This window comes from Sebastes fasciatus, chromosome 12 (assembly GCF_043250625.1).
Source record: "Sebastes fasciatus isolate fSebFas1 chromosome 12, fSebFas1.pri, whole genome shotgun sequence".
Taxonomy (NCBI): domain Eukaryota; kingdom Metazoa; phylum Chordata; class Actinopteri; order Perciformes; family Sebastidae; genus Sebastes; species Sebastes fasciatus.
In genome coordinates, this window is record NC_133806.1 from 21,963,294 (window position 1) to 21,979,150 (window position 15,857).

The 15,857-nt window shown below is 37.8% G+C and overlaps 1 protein-coding gene across 1 annotated transcript; it reads right to left on the reverse strand.

Moving 5' to 3' along the window:
• Positions 1-922: 922 nt before the first annotated feature.
• LOC141778264 (protein NDRG1-like) lies at positions 923-5,389 on the reverse strand. The gene is made up of 12 exons (XM_074652449.1): positions 5,171-5,389; positions 4,714-4,819; positions 4,081-4,201; positions 3,889-3,951; positions 3,737-3,797; positions 3,156-3,242; positions 2,875-2,931; positions 2,579-2,745; positions 2,290-2,389; positions 2,024-2,059; positions 1,876-1,927; positions 923-1,694 (listed from the first exon to the last, which is right to left on the reverse strand). Exons 1-12 carry the CDS (start codon positions 5,219-5,221, stop codon positions 1,486-1,488), a joined length of 1,110 nt encoding a protein of 369 aa, XP_074508550.1. The 5' UTR covers positions 5,222-5,389; the 3' UTR covers positions 923-1,485.
• Between the last annotated feature and the right edge of the window lie 10,468 nt (positions 5,390-15,857).

Here is a 15,857-nt window from a genome sequence, read left to right on the forward strand (position 1 = left end):
ACCACAGAAAAGCCCTCCACCATCATGACAGTCTGAGGTGTTTTTTCTCATCACACCAGCAGCAGTAATCTGGCATGAGGTGAATTGAATCACAGCAAAGACACAGAAACAATGTTGATGGACATCATTGACCTTTGGCATGACACATATAAAGATTGATGTAATTACATTATTAATGGAGATCGTTGGCTAGCGAGCCGGTAGAACCCGCTGTCTCAAGAGGCCGTCGCATAGAAACAAGGCTTTTATTTCCCTGTTGAATGATGGCTATATTTAACTTTTTTTTTTTTTTCATATTTTGTATTTATTAGAGGCTACCAATTGTCTTGGCAAGAGACTTATCCAGTAGACAGTTTTATTATTGTTATTATTATTATTATTATTATTGTTATTATTATTATTATTATTATTATTATTATTATTATTATTAATAAATAATACCTGGCCAACTTTAATCTCATATGTCTTCTTTGTCACTTAAAAGAGTATTTCACTGATTTAGCATTACACATGAAACTGTTGGACTCACGATGGACAGTTCAGAACCAGAAGATATCGTCTTTTTTTATTCCAGTCAATCCAATCAAACAATCTTGTGAATGATGATTTTTATGAACAACAATATTTTGTCAGAAATATGTTCTTATTACTGTAACAATCTCAATCCTATTTGATAGTTGTTATTGTCATTTAAAGGCAACATTTTGTAGGGCAACTGTAAGGCCTATGACAATGATAACAGCAAAAGGTCCGATTGTTCTATTTTTCATCTGTAGTTAAAATAAATGAGGCCCAGCTAGATGTTTATTTACAGTAAAATATTTAATCACATATAACAATAACATGTCTTTACAGTAATAATGTGACTTTATTTTACACAGCATCTCCAAAGCAAGTCCACTTTAAAACATGTCCATGACACATTCTTGCAGTTAATAACACACAGCTGTCGCAGTTGCATATAATCAATGTACACATTAGTTATGAGCACCCAGTTTTTACGCTCGGAAATACTGCATCTTTACGTTTTAATTATATACTTTACATTATACATGAAAACACATCTGCGTTTTACATAAACACATGATTTCAGAGCATGAGGAAGAACCTCTGGTACAAGATCAATAAGGAGAAGAAAAGAAAGAAAAGTAGACAAGAGCATGAAAGGGGACAGTTAGAAAAGACACTCATAGTAAAGAAAGATACAGAGTTAGAGGCATATACAGTAACAGTTCAGAGGAGGAGAGCAGTTGGATGGAGAGAAATATACCAAGAGAGATGCAGGAAAGGATGGTTAAATTCATGAAGGAATAGGAAGAGTACAGAGGATACAGAAGGATAGAGCAAAGTCACATGGAAGTGCGACCTTTGACCTTTCAGCTAAAGATAGTGCAGATGAAAGGGCACGACAGAGGGAAGCTGTCTTGGTAGATATAATGAGGTATGATTTGATTTAAGTGCACCCAATTTAGTGCAGAGTGCGCTCTAGCATGCCATTTCAGTGGATTTTGAGGTGATTTTGTCCCCGCTGTGTGAAATACTGTCCATGGAGACATCAGTGTGCGAGCGGCCTCGCTTCTCCTCTCCACGCTGCAGCTCGTTGGTGTGCGCACGACTCCGAGAGCCATCCATGGACGTCATGCTGGAGCTGGAGGACGTCCGTGAACGGAGTCTGGTCATGCCGGCACTGGACACTGGAGAGAGAGGAGAGAGGTTTTTTATTATTCTGCATCAGCCTCTAATGGTCATTATAGAGTTTATTTAATCAATGTTTTGCACAATATTGATTCAACCTACAGTAAATCTACTTATTCCAGTACTAATCTCTGAGATGTAATAGCTCTAATTTAAGATTAAGAAGTAATAGTGACTTACTGTATCCCATGCCCTGGATGAAATATTTCATGGCTTCAATCACTTTGGCTGGCTGTGGAGAGTAAGTATGAAAAGGGTTGAATATATTTCCAACCAATCAGGAGTGCAGATTCTACATTGTTGTAGCCAATAAAGTGTCGCAGCCTACCTGATCCACCTGAGGAAGTCCTCCACAGTCCGCCATCTAGAAGAGCAAAGTGCAAAGGTCAGATATAGGCTTAAGTCTGCAATAAAACCTCTAAGGTTAATAGACAGGTAAAGCTGTTTATGCTGATGTTGTTATTTGACAATAACAGATCACTCAAAGTCAGGTTTGCAGCCTTGACTATATGTTGACCAGGGTTTTCTCACTTTTTAAAAAAAAAATGATTTGGTTGTTTGCTTCATTTTTGTGTCTGTCAGTCTTTCGGTTACCTTGAGCAGTGTGGTCTTGACGGGGTTGAGTTTAGAGTTGCAGTCGACCACGGCCTCCACATATGGAGAACTATCTCCTACAATCAGCAGACTGGAGCACCTGTAAAAGAAACAGACGGGCAGGTGAGAAAGGCAGAAACAGTAACGCGATGATGACTGACTCTTTGTCAGATGCTTTCTACTTCTTACCATGAACAAGGACATTATAATGTGTGAAAAAAACATCAGACTGTTCATTTTTGAAGTTCCTGCTGCTATGCCCTCCCTAAAGGTCAAAGGTTGTACTAACTTGAGGGTCCTGACAGTGATGGTTCCTCCAGGAACAGGCCTCTCCACCTCCAGGGCGTTGCGGCTGTTGTAGGAGCGGAAGAACTGAGTGACGTTTTCCTGGTTCATCGTCGTTGTGATGTGGTGACGGTACGTAGCTATGAGGTCGTGGTTGTTCTCGATCTCATCCTGAAAAATCAGTAAGACAGAGATATTCTGTATTCTATATGTAAGACTCACTTGATATGTGTTAATCAAAGTTTTTTAAGTTGTTTCCACTTTTGTTGTCATGATATCCGTGTAAACCTGATAATTTACCTTTGCAAACAAGTGTGAGAGGACTTTGTCCGGGAGAGTGTGAGTCCAATCGGTGATCTATAACACACACAAAACATGCACACGATTACATTCAGCTAAATTCAGATAGTAGCCGATAATGTATTTACATTACAGCAGGTTTAAAATAATCGTCAACTGGAGAACCAATCACAAGGACAAACACTATATCTATCAATACAGGTGGTTTTATAGATTGAAAGTAACACAATATTTGAAATAGATGTTGATCTTATTCAACATACAGCACACACACTGCTCACCTTGTTTGCAACAGAATCGATTATTCCCTCAGCGCTGGGGTTGATGTTGATCAAAACCAGTCCGTCCACCAGTTCTGGGTGATTCAGCTAGACGCACACACACAAAGACTAGTTAATGATATGATATGGTATTCAAAAACTCATTTACACTTAGTGACATGTTTTTCAGCGGTTCCCTCATTTATTTTTTGAGTATGTTTATAACTTAATGTCATGTTACTCTTGAACAAACAGATCTCATCCTTGATTTCTACAGCCATAGACATCAGTTTCTACCATGGATACCACTTCTCTGTTCCCCATCTAGAGTTTTTTTATAGATAACATGACTGCTGTTAAAGACTTAAGCCAATCAGTGGCTTTAGGGGTTTTATCCCACCTCTGGGATTTAAAAAACATGTGCAATTGTGTCTGTGTAGCTTTGCATAGGAAAGATCTGATCAATAACTCTGGCATGTACACTAGGAACCGTGCTGAAAAGAGTAAAGATTTAAATTTCATATTTTGCAAAGTAGGTGTCAAATTATGTTCTCTCTCTGTCTCAAGTTTAAATGTGATTTAGAGACGAGATTTGAACTCACAGCGAATTTAGCCAGGATGTAGGCTCCAGCTCCAACTCCCAGTCCAATCACCCTTCGCAACCTGCAGAACACACAATCAGAAGGTCAAAACTGAGACAAACCATACGTAGCTGCATGCTGAGAAGTATTTGTTAAGTATCAGATTAACTCACCCAAAGTGTTTGATGACAGCGGGCAGTGCTTCAGACAGCTGGTCCATGGAAGGGTAGGTATATCTGAGGGGTCAAAGGTCAACATAACCATCAGCAGGTACTTCCTGTCAAACTCGTATTAAATAATGTTAAAATTACAGCATGAAATGTAAATACATTTCAGACTGAGAGTGATTAAGACAGTGTACTGACCCACTATGCAGAGTTTTGGCTCCCTCATGTTGTCCTGGTGCTTCAACGTGACAAACAGGCAAATGTTTGATGATTTCCTGCATGTCCTCGTGTTCGAACAGCTTCTCGAAACAGGACTTGTCTATAAGAAGACAAAACAAATATTACATAATTGCCGTTGAAGTGAAGTGATAAAAGATGATAGGAATATGTAACATTATATATATATTTATATGTAACAAAAATATCACTCAGATCAGAGAAATGAATGTACATTATTCAAAATATGCAAGACGCTTGGATTGAAATGTAAAATAAATAGTTGTTTAGAGTGTATGAAATATAAGAAAGGATATTTTGATGCATAAATGCAAACTAAGAGGTTTTACATAATTAACCAACAAGCTATATTTCTTCAAGGAAATCTAGTTTTTAGCTTAGCTGATATAAACAAAGTAATGTTATAAAAATAAATCAGATAGCTGTGATGTGCCAATCTTAATTTGGCTATCAAGGTATTGATACAAGTTATCCTCTTTACGGCAGGGATTTCCATTTTGTATTTTGTTTATGTTGGGTTTTTGTATATAGGTTTATTTATATCTGTGCACAGGATACAAACATTACAAACACCACGCTATTGTTGGGACTTACGGTTTAGTCCAACATCATGAAACGTCAGGATGGCAGGGAGATTTGCCTTCGGAGTTCCTGTCATGATGCAGTGGACGTTCCCATAGTGAGTCTCTACGAACTCCTCCTGAAACAAACACATTCAATCACACAGTCAGATAACTAGTACATGCTGCTGTTTGTGTGTGTGGCTGAAGATAAACATTTACATTTACAGATTAGAGCGGTGTTTTTTATATTTAAAATGTCAACTGAAACCAGATAGACTCTAAATAGGATAAGCGGTTACAGATAATGGATGGATGGATGGATGGATGGATGGATGGATGAAACCAGATACTGGTATTAATAATATTACACCCAATTGGTTGCATGTAGCCATGCAAAAATAAAACTGTTATAACTGTTAAAAGTCATTTAACTTTGCACAAGGATGACACCTGTAGCAGTGAATCTAGCAGCTCTCTGGGATACTCACTGTGATCTGGGGCTCAAAGACAGAGTCACCCTCGTTGTCCTCCAGCACCATGGCTGCTGATGCAGGGGACGCCACAGCAGATGATGAAGATGTCCTGTGTAGACCTTTGATTCTTAAATTCCTCCTTTTTTGTGAAGCAAATAACTGTCTCTCCTAATTTGTATTTCTGGACACCTCCGGTCCTGCAGTAAGAGACGACCTCAGAGAAGCAGCGCTTTAAGTTTTTGCAGACTGTTTGTTTGAGCTGGTTTATATATCCTGTGCGACTGATCTGTCTCTAAGCCCTAAACTCCAACCTGGATTGCACGTGGCTAACTGACCCCTTACTGTTTTAATCTGACCTCAGGCTGCTACATTCCCACAGAAACTGCACTGGGTTTACAGGGAATTAACCTGAACATCTTACACTGCAAAAACACAACTTCTCTGTGACATTTTCAAGCATCTTAAGATACTTTGAGCAAAATATCCAGCTGTAATGACCGATGATCAACATTACTTGAGTTATGACCATGAAAATTTGCTTTTAGGCATTTATTAAACTCATTTTCTCTGAAAATTAACTTTGAATAATGTATTCGTATGTCTTATACGCAACAACTGATATGCATTAAAAACAACCAATGTTATGTAGGGAAATAAATCTGACTAAATGCGTCCTGTAATAAGGAACTTTCATTAAAATCACAGGTAAAGCTTGTTATTTTTTGTTGTGAGGCGTCAGTGGAATCACAACACCTTCAGTCAAGCCATGAGAAGGTCAGCTGTCTAATCTCAGCTCACCATCTGTTCCTGCCAGCAGAACATTCAGCTCCTTGCAGGTCAGTTAACCTTGACCGTCCTGCTAACTAGTATATTAACCTTCATTTTAGAGCTGCAACAATTAATCAATTCGTTGCCAACTATTAAATGAATCACCAACTATTTTGATAATCGATTAATCGGTTTGAGTAACTTTTTCACAAAAAAAGTAAAAATTCTCTGATTCCAGCTTCTTAAATGTGAATATTTTCGGGTTTCTTTACACCTCTATGACAGTAAACTGAATATTTTTGAGTTGTGGACAAAACAAGACATTTGAGGTCATCATCTAAGGCTTTGGGAAACACTGATCGACATTTTTCACAATTTTCTGACATTTTATAGACCAAACAACTAATCTATTAATCGAGAAAATAATCAACATAATTAATTGACAATGAAAATAATCATTAGTTGCAGCCCGATTTAATTTTGATAGCTATTCAAAAGTCCTTGTATGTTATGTTGCTCTTGTACATCACTAATTAATCCTACATCAAGTACATTTGGTTAAAGGCGAGGCTAACTTTGAAAGCAGTGATACTCTTTTAATTTCTTCTAACTTCATTTTTAAAGCACTTTTTAAAAGACGGTAATACCATTACTGATAAAATCTTAGAACTTCCCATAATCTGAAAATATTCTTCAATGGGAATAATTGTCTGAGAGTAGCACTGAGTGTCATAGTTGATAACTAAAAACTATTCTGTGAATATGTTTGTATGTATTTTTTCATGGTTTGAGTTTTTTATTTATTTATTTATTATTTTCTTTTTTTTTTAATAAAATCCAACAAAACAAAAAAGATTAGTAGAGATGGTGGACCTTTCAAAGGCAGTTTGAGGCGTTTCTGATAAAACTTTCGAGGAAATCTAATCATCACTTTACCTGGCAGTGTAAAGCAATTCTTAAAAAATTGTAGAATGAAGAATAAAATAAATAGATTTTCAGTAAAATTTAATTTTAATTTAATATCTGAACTCTTGACTTCCAGCTACTTGATAAAAAGACTTACTAAGCACGAGGGGTTTGATGATATATTACTTTCTCGAGGTTTACAGATGTATTAAAATAGTGTGCTTTTGGGTAGATTAAACACACATCTACAAATTGCTTTGCATTGTTCAAGGTCATAGCCCTGTGATGGACTGGCGACCTGTCCAGGGTGTACCCCGCCTTCGCCCAATGTCGGCTGGGATCGGCTCCAGCCCCCCCGCGACCCCTAACGGGATAAGCGGTTGCAGATGAGGATGAGGATGAGGATGTTCAAGGTCATTTAATTGCTCTTAAAGGAAATGGTATTTCCCTTGTGATGGCAGCAGGTCAAAGGTTTAGGGATTAGCTGCAGAAAATCAGGGTGGGTAAATAAACAAGTGCTATTCCCTCAGTTATTTAGCCCTGAACCAAACACTGAATGCAGTGTGCAGTAGACATACTGTATACAACAGTTATTTTCACTAGCATACAGGATATTCCCTAGATTAGACAAGACAGGATGACGCAGCAGACAGGTATAGCTGGCTGACCGGAAACACAGCAGACTATGCTGTGACCATCTCCTTTATTAATAGGACGTAATGCTACCACTGCCTTGAACACAGCTACACGTGAGCTGTGCGTGCAGCAGGTTTAATCCATTTAGTGGTGGCTGAAGAGCAAAAGACAGCAGATGGGTCTTATTCAGCCTCATGTCAGCCTGGAGCCATTATAACAACATCCTAACCCTGACCAAGCTTTGATCTGCTAGCGTATTTCACCACTGACCACAGCCACATATGTTGGGGGCAAGTGTTGTGATCATTTCAATTGATGGTCGTGTCACCTATAATGCAAAGAGACTTGACAACAACATCAACCTTTGTTTTTCTTGCTTAGATTGACTGAATGTATAATCACACTATTTATCAATATTAAAGGTCCCAGATTATAAGTGAGATTTCATGTTTTTTTTATTATTAAGCAGGCTTAATTCTTATATAAATACTGTGAAAGTATCGAAACACAGGGGAAATACACACAGCCCGTATTCAGAAACTCTGCATTTGAAACAAGCTGTCAGGATTTCTGCCCATTTGTGATGTCACGAATATACAATATTTAGACCCTTGAAACAATTTTAAACGTAAACATTCTAAATGTGTCCCAGTTAATTCCTGGTTGCAGTGTATGTGAATGACATCAGCTGACAGGAAGTACACATGGACCCAAGTTGTTGCCTAGCAACGTAATCCTGTTGCAATTTCGTCAAAATGCGCTAAAACGGAGTGTTTCAGACAGAGGGTAAATACAGGCATATTCAGGCTGACAGTATGAGGAAAATAACGTTTTTTTGAAAACAATACAGCATGTAAACATGTTCTAATAGAAACACAAAAAACAAGTATGAACCTGAAAATGAGCATAATATGGGACCTTTAAAACACAGTGATGGCAATACCTGTCTAATACAACAACATAATTCTTATAGCTCTAAATATTTCTACCAATATTTAGTCTGTCTGCACACGGACACACTGCCACTTGATCACATTAAGTGACTGTACATTACAACAGCACATTAAGCTCGTGAAACACATTCAACCGTGCACTTTGATCTTTCCCAGTAAAGTGCTGTTAAAACATTTTTAACATTAAGAATTTAGGGCTACTGCTAGATGGTAATTTGACACAAAATGTCTGCAAACCATAGAACAACAAAATAGAGTCATATTTATAACTGAATACTGCCCTGAAGTCATCCCTCATTAAGTGGGAAGCATTTCAGGCAGAAGGTCAAATAATAAGTTAAATTAGTTCAGAATCCAAAGAATAAAATTACAAAAACTGAATTATAACATTTCAAAAATCTTATGGCTGGGTCATATGAGCCTTTGTAGGATTTTTTAATGGTGTCCATATAGCCTATATTGAAAACCTATTTTTTTAGGAAAAGAAATAAAGTCAGGAAGGTCTTTACAGGAGACATTTTGACTTGTCATAGTAGGGAAAGCACAGGTGCTGATAACATTAACGACGGCTCTGTTGTGTCCAAGTGTCCCAGAAAGCCACGACAGTGAGACAGCATGAACTATAATAGGATAATAGAATTAACTGAAGCAGCCATCATTAAACCTGTGATTTTCCTACTGTGACATGTCAAAATGTCTGCTGTAAAGACCTCCCTGACTTTACCGGTCTGTTTACGGTGAAACAGACCGGTCATTGCAGGTGTGCTGCAACTCTCAGTTCTTTTAAATCAAAGCTGAAGTCCAGTTTGCTGCTGCCTTTTATGAAATCAAATAATTATTGTCTTGTTCTATTTTAGCTTGCTCTTATTTTGTATTATGTTGGCTCTTTAATGGTTGTTTTTTGTATTTATTATGTGTTTCTTTGCATTTTGTCTCAATGCTTTTAATGTTTTATGTGTTATGTAAAGTGCTTTGAACTGCCTTGTTACTGAAATGTGCTATAGATAAAACTTGCCTTGCCTTGTCGTACTGCCTGACCAAAATTTAGGCTTAGAACCTGCATGTTTCATTGAACAGGTTAATTAGGTTAATTAATTATAGGATAATTAAGCCTACATCAGATATCACCCCCAAAACTCTGCTGTTAAGAAACTATGCAAAGTAGCCATTATAGTCCAATCTATTGGTAATGAAAGTACATTTTTACAAACCTCACAGCCATAAATCAGCCATTTGAAGCTGCAGTTAATCTAAAACGTTAGAAATAAATATCCCTAAACTGTGTAGCAGCACATGCTGCACCTTTGTGTCATTTCCACTAGATGGAGATAGAATGTTGACTTTCTGGATGCAGCGCGTCGTCTGGCAGCATGAAGAAGGTCAAAGTTTCAACGCACTGCTTTGTTTTTCACCTTGTTTTTCATAAATAAATGACTGTTGCTTAATATTAAAATGACTTTGTACTTCCACATAGCTTGAATTTGACATGTAATTCAGCTTTAAGTATATTATAAGGATGTCACTGAGCTTTTTTCTGTTTTGAAATCCCATGTGGGTGTGTCTGTTCCAAAACAGAAGGGATGGACAGTGAGATGGAAAGTGAGTTTTGAAAGCCAGACATCTCAGCATATGGTGAAGTGATCCTTGATGACTCACAAGTATTGAGATGTAGCCTCCTATATAACTTGATGCACATGTGTTATGGACATTCTGTGTCGTGGGTGATAAATAATCTCATTTATTGCTTCGGTAACAACAGGTTGCATGAGGGCACGTATCCCACACTGTCTTTACTTTCTTCATGATCTCCACAGCACCAGGCTTACATGAACATACATGTTCATATAATGTAGCTGGAAAGGTAGAGTTGTATTGTCATGCTGACAGCTGGTTGTCATGGTAACTCTTGAGTCTGCAGGTGAAAGTCCTGCCTACCAACTCTCAGCTTTCAAAACACTCTAATTATACACACAGCAGCTGCTGCCGCTTGCCACATGCTTGACTCTGCATGAGTGTGTGTGTGTTTGCGGATTAGTATGTGCCGGATTTTGCCGGACTGTGTGTGCAACTGCATTGTCCAGTTAGCATGTTTCTGAGGGTGTGTGCATGTTTTTGTGCACGAACACACAAGCCCTTTCCACATTTCCTTGTATAGTATGATCAGCTGATGATACAGTATGTCGTGGTGTTGTCATGACCTGGTTAGAAAAAGAGATTTAGGTACAGTAGGCGTTTTGCTGTGGAGTTTATAGGCTTAAACGTTGGATCCCGGAAACAGTTTTTTAAGTGAAAAGTAAAGTAAAGATCCATTCATTCCTCCTAGAGATTCTCAACTTTTTTGGTTTTTATTTGAAGACCTGAAATGGTAAAACTATCCAGTTATTCAAGTGAAAAAAGTGAAGATTAAAGAAATACTTGATATGTATAAATCTAAATTTGTGTAGAATAAATGTGGGGTTTTTTCTGCATCCTATCTCGGTAATCTACATGCGACCCTTCAGATATATTTTTGCGACCTCTTGGGGGTCATGACCCTGAGGTTGGGAACCACTGCTATAATTAATACGTGTATCGTGTATCTATTTGCACTATATTGTTTTGTATTTTATCATATTGCCCTGTATCTTATTATATAGATTAAAAACATCAAAGATCCCTCCACCTCAACTGCAACCAGGTCAACTGCAGTCACTGTAAACTTGAATGCTATATATAGGTAGGCTAACACTAACAAACAGATCCTAATCATTTGTTTCTTCGAATAATCTACTTTAACTTCAAAATATTAGCATGGCTCAAAACAGGAAGCCCCTGAAATACCATTGAAATACCATCCAACAAGCAGCATGCTGCTGCTTCTCCACCATGCACTCCTTTCCAGCATAGTGATGCACCTGCTGCAACCATCCTTTAGACATAGGTATAAACCTGAAATTGTGCGATTGTGTGCTATTTAGACATCATTAAAATGTACTCGTTGTGTGTGAAACAGGAAATGTCAGCTTACAGTATAAAATATAAAACCATGCTTCCTTTTCAGATCCAGTTTCTTCTTAGTTGCTCTGGGGGATTACACAGTATTTCACACTGCTGTATGAGTAGTGTGCCTGAGGGACAGAATTACAAACTAGACCAGGGGGTGGACGCACTGTGTAATTGTATATATCAACATGGTTCAACACCATTTCAGTCATTCATCTGGAGTGAATGACACAGAAACTTGTATAGACGTCAGTAGTCAGGAGGTGGATTTATGAAAGATTAACCTCATTTCTGAGCAGATAAAGATGGGCAATTAACAAGGAATTACCAGCTGTGATTACTTTGTAATATACTGTAAAGGCCATTACTGTAGTAGCAGCCAGCTCTTTCTCATTCCCAGTGCGTCAGATACAGATGCTTTGTCATGCCCCTCGGCATCACATGAGAGGCACTGGCCTAAGTTTTAAGAGCGATAAAACACACATAGGGTGGGCGGGACATGTGGTTGATGGGTCCAACAAACACAAGGCTTTCATCCAGGAGACTGCTGTTCATGTCCCGTATTCACAATGTTAAGTTTCACTTTCACTTTACAAACTTATTTTAAGATGGCAGTAGGCAGAATATCTTTGGCATTATTGGGCAAAAATTCCATAATAACCTTTCAGCATATTTTAATTCAAGTGTTCTGAGAGAAATCTAGACTTCTGCACCTCCTCATGGCTCTGTTTTCAGGCTTTCACAGCTTTCTCCCATGATGGGAGGCTTTGACCAATCACAGGTCATTTCAGAGAGCGTTCCTACTGGCTATTCATTCAACAGAGGCAGCTGTCAATCACCCGCAAACTCCAATCAAAAGGTCAAACTAGACAGCGCTGAGCAAATATGAATTACTATTCTGTCACTGTAATGACTATTTTTCGCCTCAAATGTTTTCAGAAACATCTTGTAGTGTACTGTTTAGCTGTAGCATGAAAAAGTTTGCTTCGGCTGGTATTGGCTCAACTGATCTCAACATGGCGGCTGGGTCACAAACTTTCTCATTTTACAGCTAAACAGAACACGCGAGTGATTGACAGCTGCTCAGAGACGGCAGGCTCCAGCTCGGCTCTGATTGGTTGTTTTCCTCTGGTTTGTAAAATCTTGCAGATGCCATTAGGAGCACCGGAGGACACCGGAGGACACCGGAGGACACAGAGGCACAGGATTTTTTTCAGATTACCTGTCTCGTGCACTATTGTCAGGATATAGTGACCATTTTATAAAAAATACTTTTTTTGTAATCATACTTATTCCAACCTGCCTACTTCAGCTTTAATTCAAACCCTGATGTTTTTCCCTAAACCTAACTAAGTGTTTTTGTTGCCTAAACCTAAGCGCCATAGGTTTTTTATTTTCACTGGGCAGGAAAGGTATGAAAAATGTAAATCTTAAAAGTAACTTAACTAAAGCTGTTAGACATATGTAGTGGAGGATGAAGTATTCATTTATGTGTTGAGAATATTCTCCTACTTCTTGAGCTAAATAAGATATTTAAAAAGCCTCTCAGATTATCTGTAAAATGCATCGTCACAAAACTGAAGACTGGGCGGTTTTTCTGAAACCATGAAAAGTGGACTTTTTAGAGATGCATGGTTCTCACAGAACAGCGACGCTACAAACACATGATGATCTTATGATGTGTTGCTGCAGATTAAACTACCCAACAGTATATAAAGTAGTTAAAATTAGCACAACCTTAAACATCAAAATTCAACATACACACTAATGCAGGAGTAATATTAATCCAAAAATATCATAATAATAAAACACTGACGGAGAACATTTTACTGCAGAATGAGTACTTTTACTTTTGATACAAATTTTTGCTCATAATACTTACATACTTTTACTTAAGTGAGGGTTTGAATGAAGGACTTTTACTTTTACTTCCACCACTGTAGTCACCCATAACATTGTTTAATAAGCCGGCTGACAAACAGGTCAGTTATATAGCCTACTATGGTTATATCACTGTTGGTCAGACATATTTTTTTACTGGAGGCTATGTCTGTGTTCATCAGACACAAATACAACGGAGCGAGACGAGAAGCTACTCAGCCAGATTAGAGCGCTTCTATTAAGGCGATAGGAGGTTTAAATAGCCTCAATCATTACATAACGCCAAGAAGAGCTTTCCAAGAAGAATCTAGTTAAACAACAGATAAACAAAGCTTTACTAAAACGTATGAGGAATAATTAACAAACAAAGCAGAGGGGTGTATATGTTCATGGTGTTATTTATGTATGCACTACTGTTGACTTTTTTCTTCCAGCAAACCTCTTCATCTTCAGCAGCAGCGTTGGTTCTGCTTTAATCAGCAATTTTACAATATGTTATCTTTTTAATTAAAAGACTCACTCTCATAAATACCTGCACACACATTTTGACGAGATATGAAATTAAGAATACGTTTGGCTTGACTCAAACTCAAGAACGTGAAGTACCATGGTCATATTATTTAGCCGTGCATGTCACGGATGCCGCAATTAAAGAGTTGTTACACGGAAAGGTTTGATATGAGAAAACAAGGTAATAAATTATCTCTATTCATAGTTGCTGCTTTAGTCCAACTCTGACAGGTGAGCCTGAGCATAATGATTCATAATTACCACCATCAGCAATGTTTGGTTTATAAAAAATAATGTTTGAGCACTTCCTTGACATTGAAATTAAGCTGTGGTAAAGGGAGTTTGAAGTCTTTGCAGGTCAGCCCGTTGCTTTCAGGACGCCACAGTGTCCTTTAGGCTCCGTCAAAAGCACAAGACTGCCAGCTGAGGGTTGACCTACAGGGTGTCAGCTCACATTTCCAGAAACCATTGCAGCAACCCTGTTTAGGCCAGTGCACTGCTGTTTGTAGTGTCAAAACAGATGGTCACACTGAAGCTGACGGTTCCCCAGGAGGATCAGATAGAGGCTGCCTTGAGAGGAAGAGTATGTGCATTCACAACAAGCAGACGGTGGGAGGATGTCCCAGCCGTATATTTAGTGTATATTTTATTCAAAAGTAACTGAATAAAATCAATTAAATGCAAAACATTTGGACTGCAGGTACTTTTTAGGGGGTGAAGCACCAATGGGTGGAGCAGTCCACGGTCCAAAACACAAAAAAAGGTTTTCCCAGCCTTCAAATTTGATCAAATATTCTCCAGATGTCACACATGAGAAGTCTGGACTAAGCTGGGCAAAAGCTCTGTTTGCAATTTGCACTTTTCAAAGTTGTATTGATGAAAATGACTTCACATAACATAGAGAAATCACCATTATGTTCTAGAGCAGGGGTTTTCAAAGTCTGAGACATCAGACAAAGCTTGGAAAAAGGCGCCCTCTCACCCCTTCTTAATTTACTTGACTAGTTTTATACAACAGAGCGAGACGAGAAGCTACTCAGCCAGATGCTTTGGTTAATTCCTGGATGCCTATGGGATCATGATTATGTCACAAAGATACTCAACTGTTGAGCCAAGATACACGTACAGATCATCTGTTTAATACTTAGAGTAATTATTTGTTTTATAGTTAATAACACACTTTAATAGGCTACTCTATCAAAAAGTAAGCACAACTACAATGTATACCTTTCTGTAGGCCTATAGGGCAAGAATACTTAATTATACTTTTCTTAAGCATATCTCGAGCAAAAGATTAAGTAGCCCTATAAGCCAAGTATACTTAGACTTTTTGTTTATACTTGTCAGTATAAGCCAAGTATACTTAGACTTCTCTGTATACTTGTCAATTAAAGCCAAGTATACTTCGACTTTTCTGTATACTTGTGAGTATAAGCCAAGTATACTTAGACTTTTCTGTATACTTGTGAGTATAAGCCAAGTATACTTAGACTTTTCTGTATACTTGTAAATATAAGCCAAGTATACTTAGACTTTTCTGTATACTTGTCAGTATAAGTCAAGTATACTTAGACTTTTCTGTATACTTGTGAGTACAAGCCAATTATGCTTAGACTTTTCTGTATACTTGTCAGTAAAAGCCAAGTATACTTAGACTTTTCTGTATACTTGTCAATATAAGCCAAGTATACTTAGACTTTTCTGTATATGTGTCAGTATAAGCCAAGTATACTTAGACTTTTCTGTATACTTGACAATATAAGCCAAGTTTACTTAGACTTTTCTGTATACTTGTGAGTATAAGCCAAGTATACTTAGACTTTTCTGTATATGTGTCAGTATGAGCCAAGTATACTTATGTATACCTTTTTAAGTATATCTCTGATAAGTACATAAGGGTAAACTCAACTCTCTTATTTTAAGTTTAAAAGAAGTATACTGATAGCACACTTAACTACACTTCAGTCAGCCTCAATAACGCTGATTGTATCTACAACTCAGGTAATGTTTATGTCATGTTCTATGTTCCCGTCTCTCTTGACTGTTTACACACATACTGATGACAC

Bases quoted from the DNA above. Each gene is read 5' to 3' on its own strand.
- LOC141778264 (XM_074652449.1), bottom strand. From the start codon at position 5,221: ATGGTGCTGGAGGACAACGAGGGTGACTCTGTCTTTGAGCCCCAGATC. The intron at 4,202-4,713 runs GTAAGTCCCAAC...GTCTTCTTATAG, and splicing joins TCATGATGTTGGACTAAACC to ACAAGTCCTGTTTCGAGAAG. The intron at 3,798-3,888 runs GTGAGTTAATCT...TGTGTTCTGCAG, and splicing joins GCTGTCATCAAACACTTTGG to GTTGCGAAGGGTGATTGGAC.